Source organism: Pecten maximus, chromosome 5, assembly GCF_902652985.1.
Source record: "Pecten maximus chromosome 5, xPecMax1.1, whole genome shotgun sequence".
Lineage (NCBI taxonomy): Eukaryota > Metazoa > Mollusca > Bivalvia > Pectinida > Pectinidae > Pecten > Pecten maximus.
The window spans coordinates 11,252,940-11,267,063 of NC_047019.1; the positions used below are offsets into that span (position 1 = coordinate 11,252,940).

At 38.3% G+C, this 14,124-nt stretch overlaps 1 protein-coding gene across 1 annotated transcript; it reads left to right on the forward strand.

Moving 5' to 3' along the window:
* The first annotated feature begins 9,039 nt into the window (after nucleotides 1-9,039).
* On the forward strand, nucleotides 9,040-12,608 carry LOC117327145 (silk gland factor 3-like). Its single transcript, XM_033883994.1, has one exon. The coding sequence runs from the start codon at nucleotides 9,186-9,188 to the stop codon at nucleotides 10,455-10,457; it is 1,272 nt and encodes a 423-aa protein (XP_033739885.1). The 5' UTR covers nucleotides 9,040-9,185; the 3' UTR covers nucleotides 10,458-12,608.
* Nucleotides 12,609-14,124: the final 1,516 nt, after the last annotated feature.

The following is a 14,124-nucleotide window of genomic DNA, read 5'->3' on the forward strand; positions in this document are numbered from 1 at the left end:
CATGACTGTTGGTACACAGGGTTGTTGCTATATATGACGGTATACATGAATGTTGGAATACATGAATGTTGGAATATATGACTGTTGGTATACAGGACTGTTGGTATACAGGACTGTTGGTATACATGACTGTTGGTACACAGGGTTGTTGCTATATATGACGGTATACATGAATGTTGGAATACATGAATGTTGGAATATATGACTGTTGGTATACAGGACTGTTGGTATACAGGACTGTTGGTATACAGGACTGTTGGTATACAGGGTTGTTGGTATACAGGACTGTTGGTATACAGGATTGTTGGTATACATGACTGTTGGTATACATGACTGTTGGTACACAGGACTGTTGGTATACAGGATTGTTGGTATACATGACTGTTGGTATACAGGACTGTTGGTATACAGGATTGTTGGTATACATGACTGTTGGTATACAGGACTGTTGGTATACAGGACTGTTGGTATACAGGGTTGTTGGTATACAGGACTGTTGGTATACAGGACTGTTGGTATACAGGGTTGTTGGTATACAGGACTGTTGGTATACAGGATTGTTGGTATACATGACTGTTGGTATACATGACTGTTGGTATACATGGTTGTTGGAATACAGGGTTGTCGGTATACAGGACTGTTGGTATACAGGACTGTTGGTATACAGGACTGTTGGTATACAGGGTTGTCGGTATACATGACTGTTGGTATACAGGATTGTTGGTATATATGACTTGGTATACATGACTGTTGGTATACAGGACTGTTGGTATACATTATTGTTGGTATACATGACTGTTGGTATACAGGGATGTTGGTATACAGGACTGTTTGTATACAGGATTGTTGGTATATATGACTTGGTATACATGACTGTTGGTATACAGGACTGTTGGTATACAGGATTGTTGGTATACATGAATGTTGGTATACATGACTGTTGGTATACAGGATTGTTGGTATACATGACTGTTGGTATACAGGGTTGTTGGTATACATGACTGTTGGTATACAGGACTGTTGGTATACAGGACTGTTGGCATACAGGACTGTTGGTATACATGACTGTTGGTATACAGGGTTGTTGGTATACAGGACTGTTGGTAAACAGGACTGTTGGTTTACAGGGATGTTGGTATACAGGACTGTCGGTATACAGGAATGTTGGTATACAGGACTGTCGGTATACAGGGTTGTCGGTATACATAACTGTTGGTATACAGGACTGTTGGTATACAGGACTGTTGGTTTACAGGACTGTTGATATACAGGACTGTTGGTATACAGGACTGTTGGTATACAGGACTGTTGGTATACAGGACTGTTGGTATACAGGACTGTTGGTATACAGGGTTGTCGGTATACATAACTGTTGGTATACAGGACTGTTGATATACAGGACTGTTGGTATACATAACTGTTGGTATACAGGACTGTTGGTATATAGCACTGTTGGTTTACAGGGATGTTGGTATACAGGGATGTTGGTATACATGGCTGTCGGTATACAGGAATGTTGGTATACAGGACTGTTGGTATACAGGGTTGTTGGTATACATGACTGTTGGTATACAGGACTGTTGGTATACAGGACTGTTGGTATACATGACTGTTGGTATACATGACTGTTGGTATACATGACTGTTGGTATACAGGACTGTTGGCATACAGGACTGTTGGTATACATGACTGTTGGTTTACGGGGTTGTTGGTATACAGGACTGTTGGTATACAGGATTGTTGGTATACATGACTGTTGGTATACAGGATTGTTGGTATATATGACTGTTGGTATACAGGATTGTTGGTATACATGACTGTTGGTATACATGACTGTTGGTATACATGACTGTTGGTATACATGGTTGTTGGTATACATGACTGTTGGTATACATGGTTGTTGGTATACATGACTGTTGGTATACAGGGTTGTTGGTATACAGGACTGTTGGTATACATGACTGTTGGTATACATGACTGTTGGTATACAGGACTGTTGGTATACATGACTGTTGGTATACATGACTGTTGGGTATATATGACTGTCGGTATACAGGACTGTTGGGTATATATGACTGTCGGTATACAGGGTTGTTGGTATACATGACTGTTGGTATACAGGACTGTTGGGTATATATGACTGTCGGTATACAGGACTGTTGGGTATATATGACTGTCGGTATACATGACTGTTGGTATACAGGACTGTTGGTATACAGGACTGTTGGGTATATATGACTGTCGGTATACAGGACTGTTGGGTATATATGACTGTCGGTATACATGACTGTTGGTATACAGGACTGTTGGTATACATGACTGTTGGTATACAGGACTGTTGGTATACATGACTGTTGGTATACAGGACTGTTGGGTATATATGACTGTCGGTATACAGGACTGTTGGTATACAGGACTATTGGTATACATGACTGTTGGTATACATGACTGTTGGTATACAGGACTGTTGGTATACATGACTGTTGGTATACAGGACTGTTGGGTATATATGACTGTCGGTATACATGACTGTTGGTATACATGACTGTCGGTATACAGGACTGTTGGTATACAGGACTGTTGGTATACATGACTGTTGGTATACAGGACTGTTGGTATACATGACTGTTGGTATACAGGATTGTTGGTATACAGAACTGTTGGTTTACAGGGATGTTGGTATATATGACTGTTGGTATACATGACTGTTGGTATACATGATTGTTTGTATACATAACTGTTGGTATACATGACTGTTGGTATAAATGACTGTTGGTATACAGGACTGTTGGTATACATGACTGTTGGTATACATGACTGTTGGTATACATGACTGTTGGTATACATGACTGTCGGTATACATGACTGTCGGTATACAGGACTGTTGATATACATGATTGTTGGTATACAGGACTGTTGGTATACAGGACTGTTGGTATACAGGACTGTTGGTATACAGGACTGTTGGTATACAGGACTGTTGATATACATGATTGTTGGTATAAATGACTGTTGGTATACAGGACTGTTGATATACATGATTGTTGGTATACAGGACTGTTGGCATACAGGACTGTTGGTATACATGATTGTTGGTATACAGGGTTGTTGGTATACATGACTGTTGGTATACAGAACTGTTGGTATACAGGACTGCTGGTATACATGGTTGTTGGTATACAGGGTTGTTGGTATACAGGACTGTTGGTATACAGGACTGTTGGTATACATGGTTGTTGGTATACAGGGTTGTCGGTATACATGACTGTTGGTATACAGGGTTGTTGGTATACAGTATTGTTGGTATACATGACTGTTGGTATACAGGACTGTTGGTATACATGACTGTTGGTATACAGGACTGTTGGTATACATGGTTGTTGGTATACAGGGTTGTTGGTATACAGGACTGTTAGTATACAGGACTGTTGGTATACATGGTTGTTGGTATACAGGGTTGTCGGTATACATGAATGTTGGTATACATGACTGTTGGTATACAGGACTGTCGGTATACCGGGTTGTTGGTATACAGGGTTGTTGGTAAACATGACTGTTGGTATACAGGACTGTTGGTATACAGGACTGTTGGTATACAGGAATGATGGTATACATGACTGTTGGTATACAGGAATGATGGTATACATGACTGTTGGTATACAGGACTGTTGGTATACAGGAATGTTGGTATACATGACTGTTGGTATACAGGAATGTTGGTATACAGGGTTGTTGGTATACAGGGTTGTCGATATACATGAATGTTGGTATACATGACTGTTGGTATACAGGACTGTCGGTATACAGGACTGTTGGTATACATGACTGTTGGTATACAGGAATGTTGGTATACAGGGTTGTTGGTATACAGGGTTGTCGATATACATGAATGTTGGTATACATGACTGTTGGTATACAGGACTGTCGGTATACAGGACTGTCGGTATACAGGACTGTTGGTATACAGGACTGTCGGTATACAGGACTGTTGGTATACAGGATTGTTGGTATACAGGACTGTTGGTATACAGGACTGTTGGTATACAGGATTGTTGGTATACAGGGTTGTTGGTATACAGGACTGTTGGTATACATGACTGTTGGTATACAGGAATGTTGGTATACATGACTGTTGGTATACATGACTTGGTATACATGACTGTTGGTATACATGACTGTTGGTATACATTACTGTTGGTATACAGGACTGTTGGTATACATGACTGTTGGTATACAGGACTGTTGGTATACAGGACTGTTGGTATACATGACTGTTGGTATACATGACTGTCGGTATACATAACTGTTGGTATACAGGATTGTTGGTATACATGACTGTTGGTATACAGGACTGTTGGTATACAGGACTGTTGGTATACATGACTGTTGGTATACATGACTGTCGGTATACAGGGCTGTTGGTATACATGACTGTTGGTATACATGACTGTTGGTATACATGACTGTTGGTATACAGGACTGTCGGTATACCGGGTTGTTGGTATACAGGGTTGTTGGTAAACATGACTGTTGGTATACAGGACTGTTGGTATACAGGAATGATGGTATACATGACTGTTGGTATACAGGAATGATGGTATACATGACTGTTGGTATACAGGACTGTTGGTATACAGGACTGTTGGTATACAGGAATGTTGGTATACATGACTGTTGGTATACAGGAATGTTGGTATACATGACTGTTGGTATACAGGGTTGTTGGTATACATGACTGTTGGTATACAGGAATGATGGTATACATGACTGTTGGTATACAGGACTGTTGGTATACATGACTGTTGGTATACAGGGTTGTCGATATACATGAATGTTAGTATACATGACTGTTGGTATACAGGACTGTTGGTATACATGACTGTTGGTATACATGACTTGGTATACATGACTGTTGGTATACAGGACTGTTGGTATACAGGACTGTTGGTATACAGGACTGTTGGTATACAGGACTGTTGGTATACATGACTGTTGGTATACATGACTGTTGGTATACATGACTTGGTATACATGACTGTTGGTATACATGACTGTTGGTATACATGACTTGGTATACAGGACTGTTGGTATACATGACTGTTGGTATACATGACTATCGGTATACAGGACTGTTGGTATACAGGACTGTTGGTATACAGGACTGTTGGTATACAGGACTGTTGGTATATAGGGTTGTTGGTATACAGGATTGTTGGTATACAGGGTTGTTGGTATACAGGACTGTTGGTATACAGGAATGTTGGTATACATGACTGTTGGTATACATGACTTGGTATACATGACTGTTGGTATACATGACTGTTGGTATACAGGACTGTTGGTATACAGGATTGTTTGTAAACAGGGTTGTTGGTATACAGGACTGTTGGTATACAGGACTGTTGGTATACAGAGTTGTTGGTATACATGACTGTTGGTATACAGGACTGTTGGTATACAGGACTGTTGGTATACATGACTGTTGGTATACATGACTTGGTATACAGGACTGTTGGTATACATGACTGTTGGTATACATGACTGTCGGTATACATGACTGTTGGTATACATGATTGTTGGTATACAGGACTGTTGGTATACATGACTGTTGGTATACATGACTGTTGGTATACATGACTGTTGGTATACAGGACTGTTGGTATACATGACTGTCGGTATACAGGAATGTTGGTATACATGACTGTTGGTAAACATGACTGTTGGTATACAGGACTGTTGGTATACTGGACTGTCGGTATACAGGGTTGTTGCTATACAGGACTGTTGATATACAGGAATGTTGGTATACAGGACTGTTAGTATACAGGACTGTTGGTATACATGACTGTTGGTATATAGAACTGTTGGTATACATGACTGTTGGTATACAGGGTGGTTGGTATACAGGACTGTTGGTATACAGGGTTGTTGGTATACATGACTGTTGGTATACAGAGCTGTCGTTATACAGAATGGTCGGTATACAAAAATGTCTATTTCGTTAAGTGACACATGATCTTGTTGTCATATCGGGAGTATTTCCTTGCGGAAACATTATTTGATCAAAATTCGGATTTTATTGTTTAAAGTTGGCCCGATGTATATAAGATTTAAGTTTTACTCTTGGAGTTTGAAATATTAAGGGAAAAGTTTAAAAAAAGATTTTACATCAAATTCCCATTGTTGTGATGACAAATACCCAAGTCTGTGTGATCTTACTTACAATTAACAATTTGTTAAATACTACCAATGTTAAGCTGGGAATTTGTATCTATTGTTTTAATCTGATGCTGGATTCTTTAAACTGTAGAACGTGCCTTCCATTAATGAATATTTTCGATAAATTAGCCAAAGATATTCATTCGGTACTACCTGCTGAAAAATCGGTCATGTTAATTAGATGCAAAGGGGCGGGGCGTTCCTCGGCCTAACAAGCGATAAATTAACCGCCTCGAAAACGGATGAATAATCAATGGCGTTTTGCGTGTAGTCTGCGGACATCCAGCGTTGTCTATTTCACTTTAGCGGGAAGATGATGAACATAAAAATACTCTGTTACAAATCAACAAAACCCACAAAGTAAACAGTTCAGGTCACAATCGAGACCAGAAATGTAAATAAATTTATATATAGATATGTGGAAAATATCAACCGTATATTACATGTATAACAAAAAATGTATATTTTAAACCAGCACCGAGAAATATAAACAACTGTATAAAGATGAGATTCATCAATTTTTTTTTAATCTATTGATTTTTTTTAATAATAGTTATATTTTCATTATTTCAGTGTCAGATCACCAGATTTCTTTTTATGACTTTCATCATGAATAACAAAATTGACATAAGTCATATTTAGGCAAATCAATCAATAATTATTTCTAAATTATAGTGAGACAGTTGTCATTTTCTCACAAAGTTGTATTTTGATAATTAAATTCTGAATATATTAACAGTATTTGAATCAATTTATTCTGCTATTTATCTCTTTAAGGAGAGTAGGATGTGTGTGTGTGTGTTTGAAGATTTAAGATTTGTGAATATGCATTTTTTTTACTCAAAAAAGAGAAGTAATGAGGTCAAATTTAGTGAAATGTGCAAATGAAGTGACTAAGTTTCAATATGTAACGGATATATAACGGGTTTATCACCGTCACTTTAACGCCTTCATCTAGAATTTGGGATGTGGTTGTGTACAATAGGTCTAAATTTAAAAGTCAGGTCTGGGTACTGTGGAAATCTACAATTTGAGTGTCTATTTACTTCAGAATAAATCCCATCAGGGGTGATTTTTTTCCCCTCGACAATCGAAATTTTCATGACTTCACACGTTGAAAAAAAGAAACGGATATTTGATCCCTTTTCCAACAATCGGAACAAGTTGCTTCAGTAATGTGATCTACCGAAGATTGGCACCCTCAACACCTATTTTGTGATCTGTAGGGGGACCGTGGGGGCAATTTTCTCCCTGTGGTGTTTTTATGCGACTGTGCCGGCATCCGATTTAGACTATATTTCCCTTTATGGTGATATTGGCGTTGTCATGGAAACAAAATGACAGATATAATTTGATACACACGGACCGCCGGATGATACTGTCATGAAAACCAAGGTTTCTAATTGTCAGAACATGATTTTGTCTCTATATTTCTTAAACTACTGAATAAATTAAAAGATATACCAATACATTTATCACTGTTTTCCGTTAGAAAAATTATGTTGATTAACAATAATTTTTAAAATGTGATTTACTGGGTTGTACTTTATATATTAATTTTCGATAATCTTTTGAATTTTATATCATAATTTTGTGGAGTGAAATTGAACACTGTGCTGTTTTAAAATGTTTCTTTCTAAGTAATAATGAAATCAACATCAGGATTATACACAGATGTTTCATGTCAGATACTAATGTTTACATGGGTTGTAAGTAGCACTATAATGAAAAATATACGTAAATTACAAGCATAATATTGTGATTATAACAAAAGGAATTAAAAACAAAGAACAAATTTGAGTTTTAATATTTTCCATGTCTGTCACCGATCATGAATATAAAGTGACAATATCATTATTGTCCGTTTCATGTGCAGTACAGGTAAGTAGTCTACTAGTTTATCTCAATATCACACCTGGCCAGCGGGCATCCCGTATGTCGTACATAGGGGTACCTGTTCTCGCTCTAGATAACTTTTCTTGAAAATAAAACACAAAATATATCGCCTAGCCCATAGCTAAAACCAACTGATAACAAATACGCGGCGTGTTTTTTCCCTGTGTTATTTTTCTCACCTTAGAAAGCTGAGATGTATACGTTGTGATGGCGTTATAGAATGTCCTTTCTATTGTTATCTTCTTCCGCATCGCTGAACATTTTGGATGATAGCGTACAGGCGAGGTGACTTTAATTAAAATCTCTCGACCTGCTCTTCATTCTCTATCAAGTCATATTCCTATCCCGATTCTGAACTTCATAAGATGTCGGAACGCAATATAGTTCAAGAAATTTCTTAAATTATTATTATTATCAAAATCCTTTTAAAGTCATTGAAGCAAAGCGCTAAACATTGAAATGATCAGAGATGAATTTTGTGGTCTCGTATCCGACGCGAGTGTATCCCGAGTACTGTATGGCTGTTGTATAACATTCAGTTAAACGAATAACCATTCTCGCTTGTTAAAATCCCTAACTGTGAAATATATACCTGTATACTTTATATGGAAAGCCTAAATTCTCGTCCAAAAGCGGAAAATTATTTGTGTATATATCAACAGCAAGCTGCGAGACTGTGTTTGTTTTGGAACGGCATAATTATCCTAGAGCGCACATGGCTTCAAGTTGTGTGATATCGAACGGGCTGGGCCTAACACCCATCAGCCAATCAGAGGGCGAGAACAAGCGACTCGTTCCAACTTAATGGTCCATTCATTGTCAATCATGAGGCGGTTAGCCAATCCTCGTCTCGTTAAGGCCGGCATCAATCATGACAATGATAATACGCTCGCCAGCTAAGGTAAAGTAATGCTCGTTCCCTTTCGTGTTATGCATAACCCATAAGATAGCTGGTGGAGTCAGGGCGGTTTTGCAAGTCAGATAAGGCGCTTGCTTACTATATCGTGTGTGTAGCCTTATGTGAACTATACCTGATACATGTAAATGTTGAGAATTAACAACAACTCCGAATGATAATGGCTACGAGTGCTAGTTTGTACCTAGCTTCCAGTACACCACCGTCGCTCAACAACTCTCATCTCGACCCGACCCACGGGATGCAAGGCCTGGTGTCGCAACAAACACAGTATCACCACCGGAATACGGATTTACAGGAAATTAAATACATGCCTCCACAACACCAAAATGGACATCATTTGAGTCAGCTTCATAACCAGTGGGGACTACCGTGTGGCGATTCATGGGGTACCTCGGCCATGCCCCAACTACAGGATATGAGGGACATGCGAGACATTAAGCCCAACCCACAGGTAACCACGGACGGGCATCATGCCACTCTGCATCACCGTCCACAACAGCTCCATTCGCCCCACACATGGCATTCACAGTTGTCATCGCCCCACCTCAACCTCTCCAACGGGGGTGGTCAACTACAGCAAATGGGGTACGGGGTCCCCATGAACGGGATGTTGTCCCCCCATCAGCTCCACCCTGCTATGAGGGACCCTGAACATGACATGGATCAACATGCCCCAGGGTCCGACGACGACGCACCGTCTTCGGACGATTTGGAAGCTTTTGCAAAACAGTTTAAACAGAGGAGAATAAAGTTAGGATTTACACAGGCTGATGTTGGACTAGCTCTCGGGACACTGTACGGTAACGTGTTTAGTCAGACAACTATTTGTAGATTTGAAGCATTGCAATTGAGTTTTAAGAATATGTGTAAATTGAAACCGTTACTACAAAAATGGTTAGAGGAGGCTGATTCTACAACAGGCTCACCAACAAATATAGACAAAATTGCCGCTCAAGGTCGAAAACGAAAGAAGCGTACGAGCATCGAAGTGACAGTAAAAGGTGCTCTTGAAAACCACTTCATGAAACAACCAAAGCCTTCAGCTCCGGAAATATCACATTTAGCAGACCAATTACAATTGGAGAAGGAAGTTGTGCGGGTCTGGTTCTGTAACAGGAGACAAAAGGAGAAAAGAATGACCCCGCCCGGGCCCCTTGGTCCGAATGGAGAAATTCTAATGCCGGAACAGGGGTCTCCGGAAAGCCCCAATGGGCCCGGAAGTCCCCTGTCCAATGGTTCTAATGGACAAATGGGGGGCAACTCCGGGATGGGAATAAATATGCCGGTGAGTTCGCCATCTTTACCTTCCTCCCACGGACTTTCTCAAACTGGACACATAGTTAGCCAACTGATGAGTGGTCACCATCAGCCCCCGCCTCCCCACCATCACTACAACCCACAGAATCACTCACCAACCCATTGACTAGAGGACGTTCCGTTTTAGGGAAAGGATAACGCCCCACGGACAATTCGATGATTATCACGCGCTGTCCAGGCCATTGCACTGACCGACAGGTAAAATATACACGGCGATCAAAATTTGTGTTGTAGATAATGTTTTCACAACTTAAACGTGTATCGGCTCATCTTTATTATGATACCGATCTAGGGACCATGAACCCTGTGTCCGGAGTGCGGACAGTCGTAAAACGGACAGGGGCTATACCTGTGAGTGCTCGAGACATGGCCTGGTCATCGCTGAATGACCATGGGGTGTTGGAATTGACGGCAGCTGACCGAATCTCTGGACTCTATAGACGAGTGACAGGTTGATCCTGTTCTGTCATTTAAGAGCTGTGATTTGTATCGAATTGATGGATGTACTATCTTGAGCTGGACACACTGACCGGTGTCCACAACGGTAGTGTCTATCAGATCAACAGACTGGTCATCTAAAACGGAACAATCGCTTCGGACAGGAATACCTAAAGGTCAAAGTTATGACCCCTTCCAAAGTCAGGTATGAAACAACGTTGATTTTGTGGGAATTTATGGGGGCAAACGCGTGAGCTCAAGAACTTGTAATTTGATAATGGACCTTAATTGAATTATGAAAACCATTGGGAGGTTCAAATATCTCGATTTTTCTACAGCGATGGGGGAATTTCTGCTGTTTAGGGCAAGACAGTTCAGTTTGTTGATGGGCATATTTCCATTAACGATAGATCTTGGGAAAAGATGCGGCGCAGCAAAAAATATTACAACTTTGAAAACTCATCTCAGATATTCTGTGGACATTTTTGTTATATCGGTTTAATTTAAAGAAAGCTGTGCTAAATATTCGGCGCGGTATTCAGGAATTTTTCAATTAAGCGTGATGTGTGTGTGCGATATATGTTTGTTCTTCTCAAGACTGGAGCGTGCTAAATCCTCCATGTTTGAGAAAGTGTGACTCGACCAGAAGATTATTTTCCCATTCTACCGGATCCTTGCTGTTGATATACAAGGGGGAAAAGATTGGTTCGGTATTAGCTCAATTTCTTGTACTGGTCGTGGCAGCGACTGTCCTGTAAGTGTGCTCTTTGTATAAATAGCTGTGCAAAGTTGACTTAGTGTCTAAGAGGGTATCAATTTCTCCAAGAATCACGATCCTCAAAGTTAAACACGGCTTTCATACAATTTTTTTTTTTTCATAACCAGTCTTTAGAAGGTACAAGGCCGTATGAATTGTGTTGTACAATTTTTATGTTTGTTTATATAATGTTCTATTTAAAACAAACCTAAACACGGGTTTCAAAAACCTTATCTTGTTGCCTGCACTTTGCTTGGAAAAATAATTTTTGATAATCTTTGGTAATTTTTAATTCTTTATATTTAAAATCATAATTGAATTTGAAAAGATTGGGTACTATGTTATTAAACGTTTTTGATCACTGGTATAATTTTGTTTGCATCTACCGTTTTGATATTAAAAGATGAAATTAGAAATTTAATTAGTGTGATGATTATAGTAAAAATGATTTAAAAGATTCTTTTCTAATTTCAATTACGTTATATCTACTTATTCCCCTTATTCTAGATTTATCCGTTTTAAAAACGATAAATATTTTTGAATTTATTAAGGAAGTCTATATTTATTTGTATTTTAAATACATTTTCCTATTCCATAAATTCCTTAATGAATTTAAAATTATCAGGTACTTTAATATCAATTTCTTTATCATTCCGATCAAAATATCACATTCCTTTTACCGAAATGAAGTAATGATACAATTTTATGAACATTTTACATCAATTTTCAGCATTTTATTTTTCATTAGGTGTTTAAAATGCTGTCTATGATAAATTTGATATATAGTGTTCCAAGTTTTGAAAAAAATTATTACGGTGTGATTATAGAATTGTAATTAAGTTATATAATATTATATTATGATATAGCTTTTAAAATATTCATTTTGTTTTTTATCAGTGACTGTTCCACACGTTGAAACTGGTGTGAAGGTGTGTTTTTGTTGAATGAATGAATCGAATGACTGAAATGAGTTTGTCGTTTAATCTTATTCAAATGATGTATCTTGGAATTTTAAATGATACCATCATTTTTTGCCAGTAAATAAATATTTTTACAAGTGCACATCAGATCTCGGAAATTATATTTCTTAAAACCGTTGTTTTTCCTATAAGAGGTCATATACATACATAAACAGCAGCTGTGAAACTGCAAATTATAGGTGTCTTTTTTTTCTAAAGAATTTTAGAGAATTAAATAATTTAAACAAAATGATATCTTTTTATGCCATGTCGATTTCAAATTAGTTTTGCTAATGTGATGCAATTGCAGAAGCCGACAACCAACTGAAATTGATATTTGTTTTGTCATTTAAAAACTGGCAATATGGCAAACATTGGGTGTATACAAATGTAGATACACACATTCACACTTAAACACGTACTATAAATACATATGAGTGACACCTATATTTTTGTGTATATTTCATAACTGCCGTTTTGATGGACTGACTACATGAAATCAGGGATGCATGGCTGATAAATGGGGACTATCTGTTCATACAAACCGTCTGTCGGGAGAAACATGGGATGATGGTTCCTGTTCGGGTATCAGGCCAGTTTTATTATATATATAATACTTATGAAATAGACACGGGTGGCCCCCCTCCCCCCGAGATGGTTTATATAGTTTTTCAGCGAAATCCTAACCATAAAAAATTTCAGTGGTAAATAAATGTACCACATATTTGTGACCGCCGTTCCACATATTTTTTATTTTGCCCAGGAAGACTTCTTACTGTTGAAGTATATGCTATGAACCCTAGATACAACTTTACCTACATTAGCCCGTTGGGTATATTAGATATATATACGTACAGTTGACAGTCGTTTCGATTGCTTTCCCCCCGGGGTATAACCCGACACTACCCGTTGGAATAGATGTTGAATCTTATACATATAAACATACCATGTAAACTAGAATTAGGCTAGTTCGTATTAAAACACGTAATTCAAAAACGATTAAATCATAGACCGTGTTGTCGGCAATATTTATTAATGTATACACAGGTACTAATGTAAAATATGTTCAATTGCAACATAAAATATCGAAAGCAACTGTTGATAGTAATTGATTGATTGATTTGGATTTCCTGTCTGCACAACAGCTAAGGTCATGTGTTTTTATGACCCCAATTAGTATAATTAAGTCGGATATATTTCACTGCTTTCATCGTATACATTTCACATTTGCGAACACCTTGATTAATTCTGACACTTATTTTAACTGAGAAAGTAAATACCAAATTTGTTCTAATCGTAAGCTTATATAAACATACAAAAAGAGGAAAAAAAATTCAAATCATATGATATATACAAGGAGACCTGTCTCGTGCAGCAAGTTAAAATCTAAATATAGTTTTAAATCCCTGACATTTTTGTACAAAGCATATCAACACCAATCGTACTTCATACAGTGATAAATGTAGCCTGCTTGAGTCGTCTGGTCCAACTTGGTGGTATATAACACTGCTACAACGTGGCTTCTCCAAGGTAAATCTAATAACATGGCTGACTGCCTCTTGCTAACTTTTCGTGCTCGAGTGAAGTTTGATGTTCTATACACTATACCGGTCTAACAC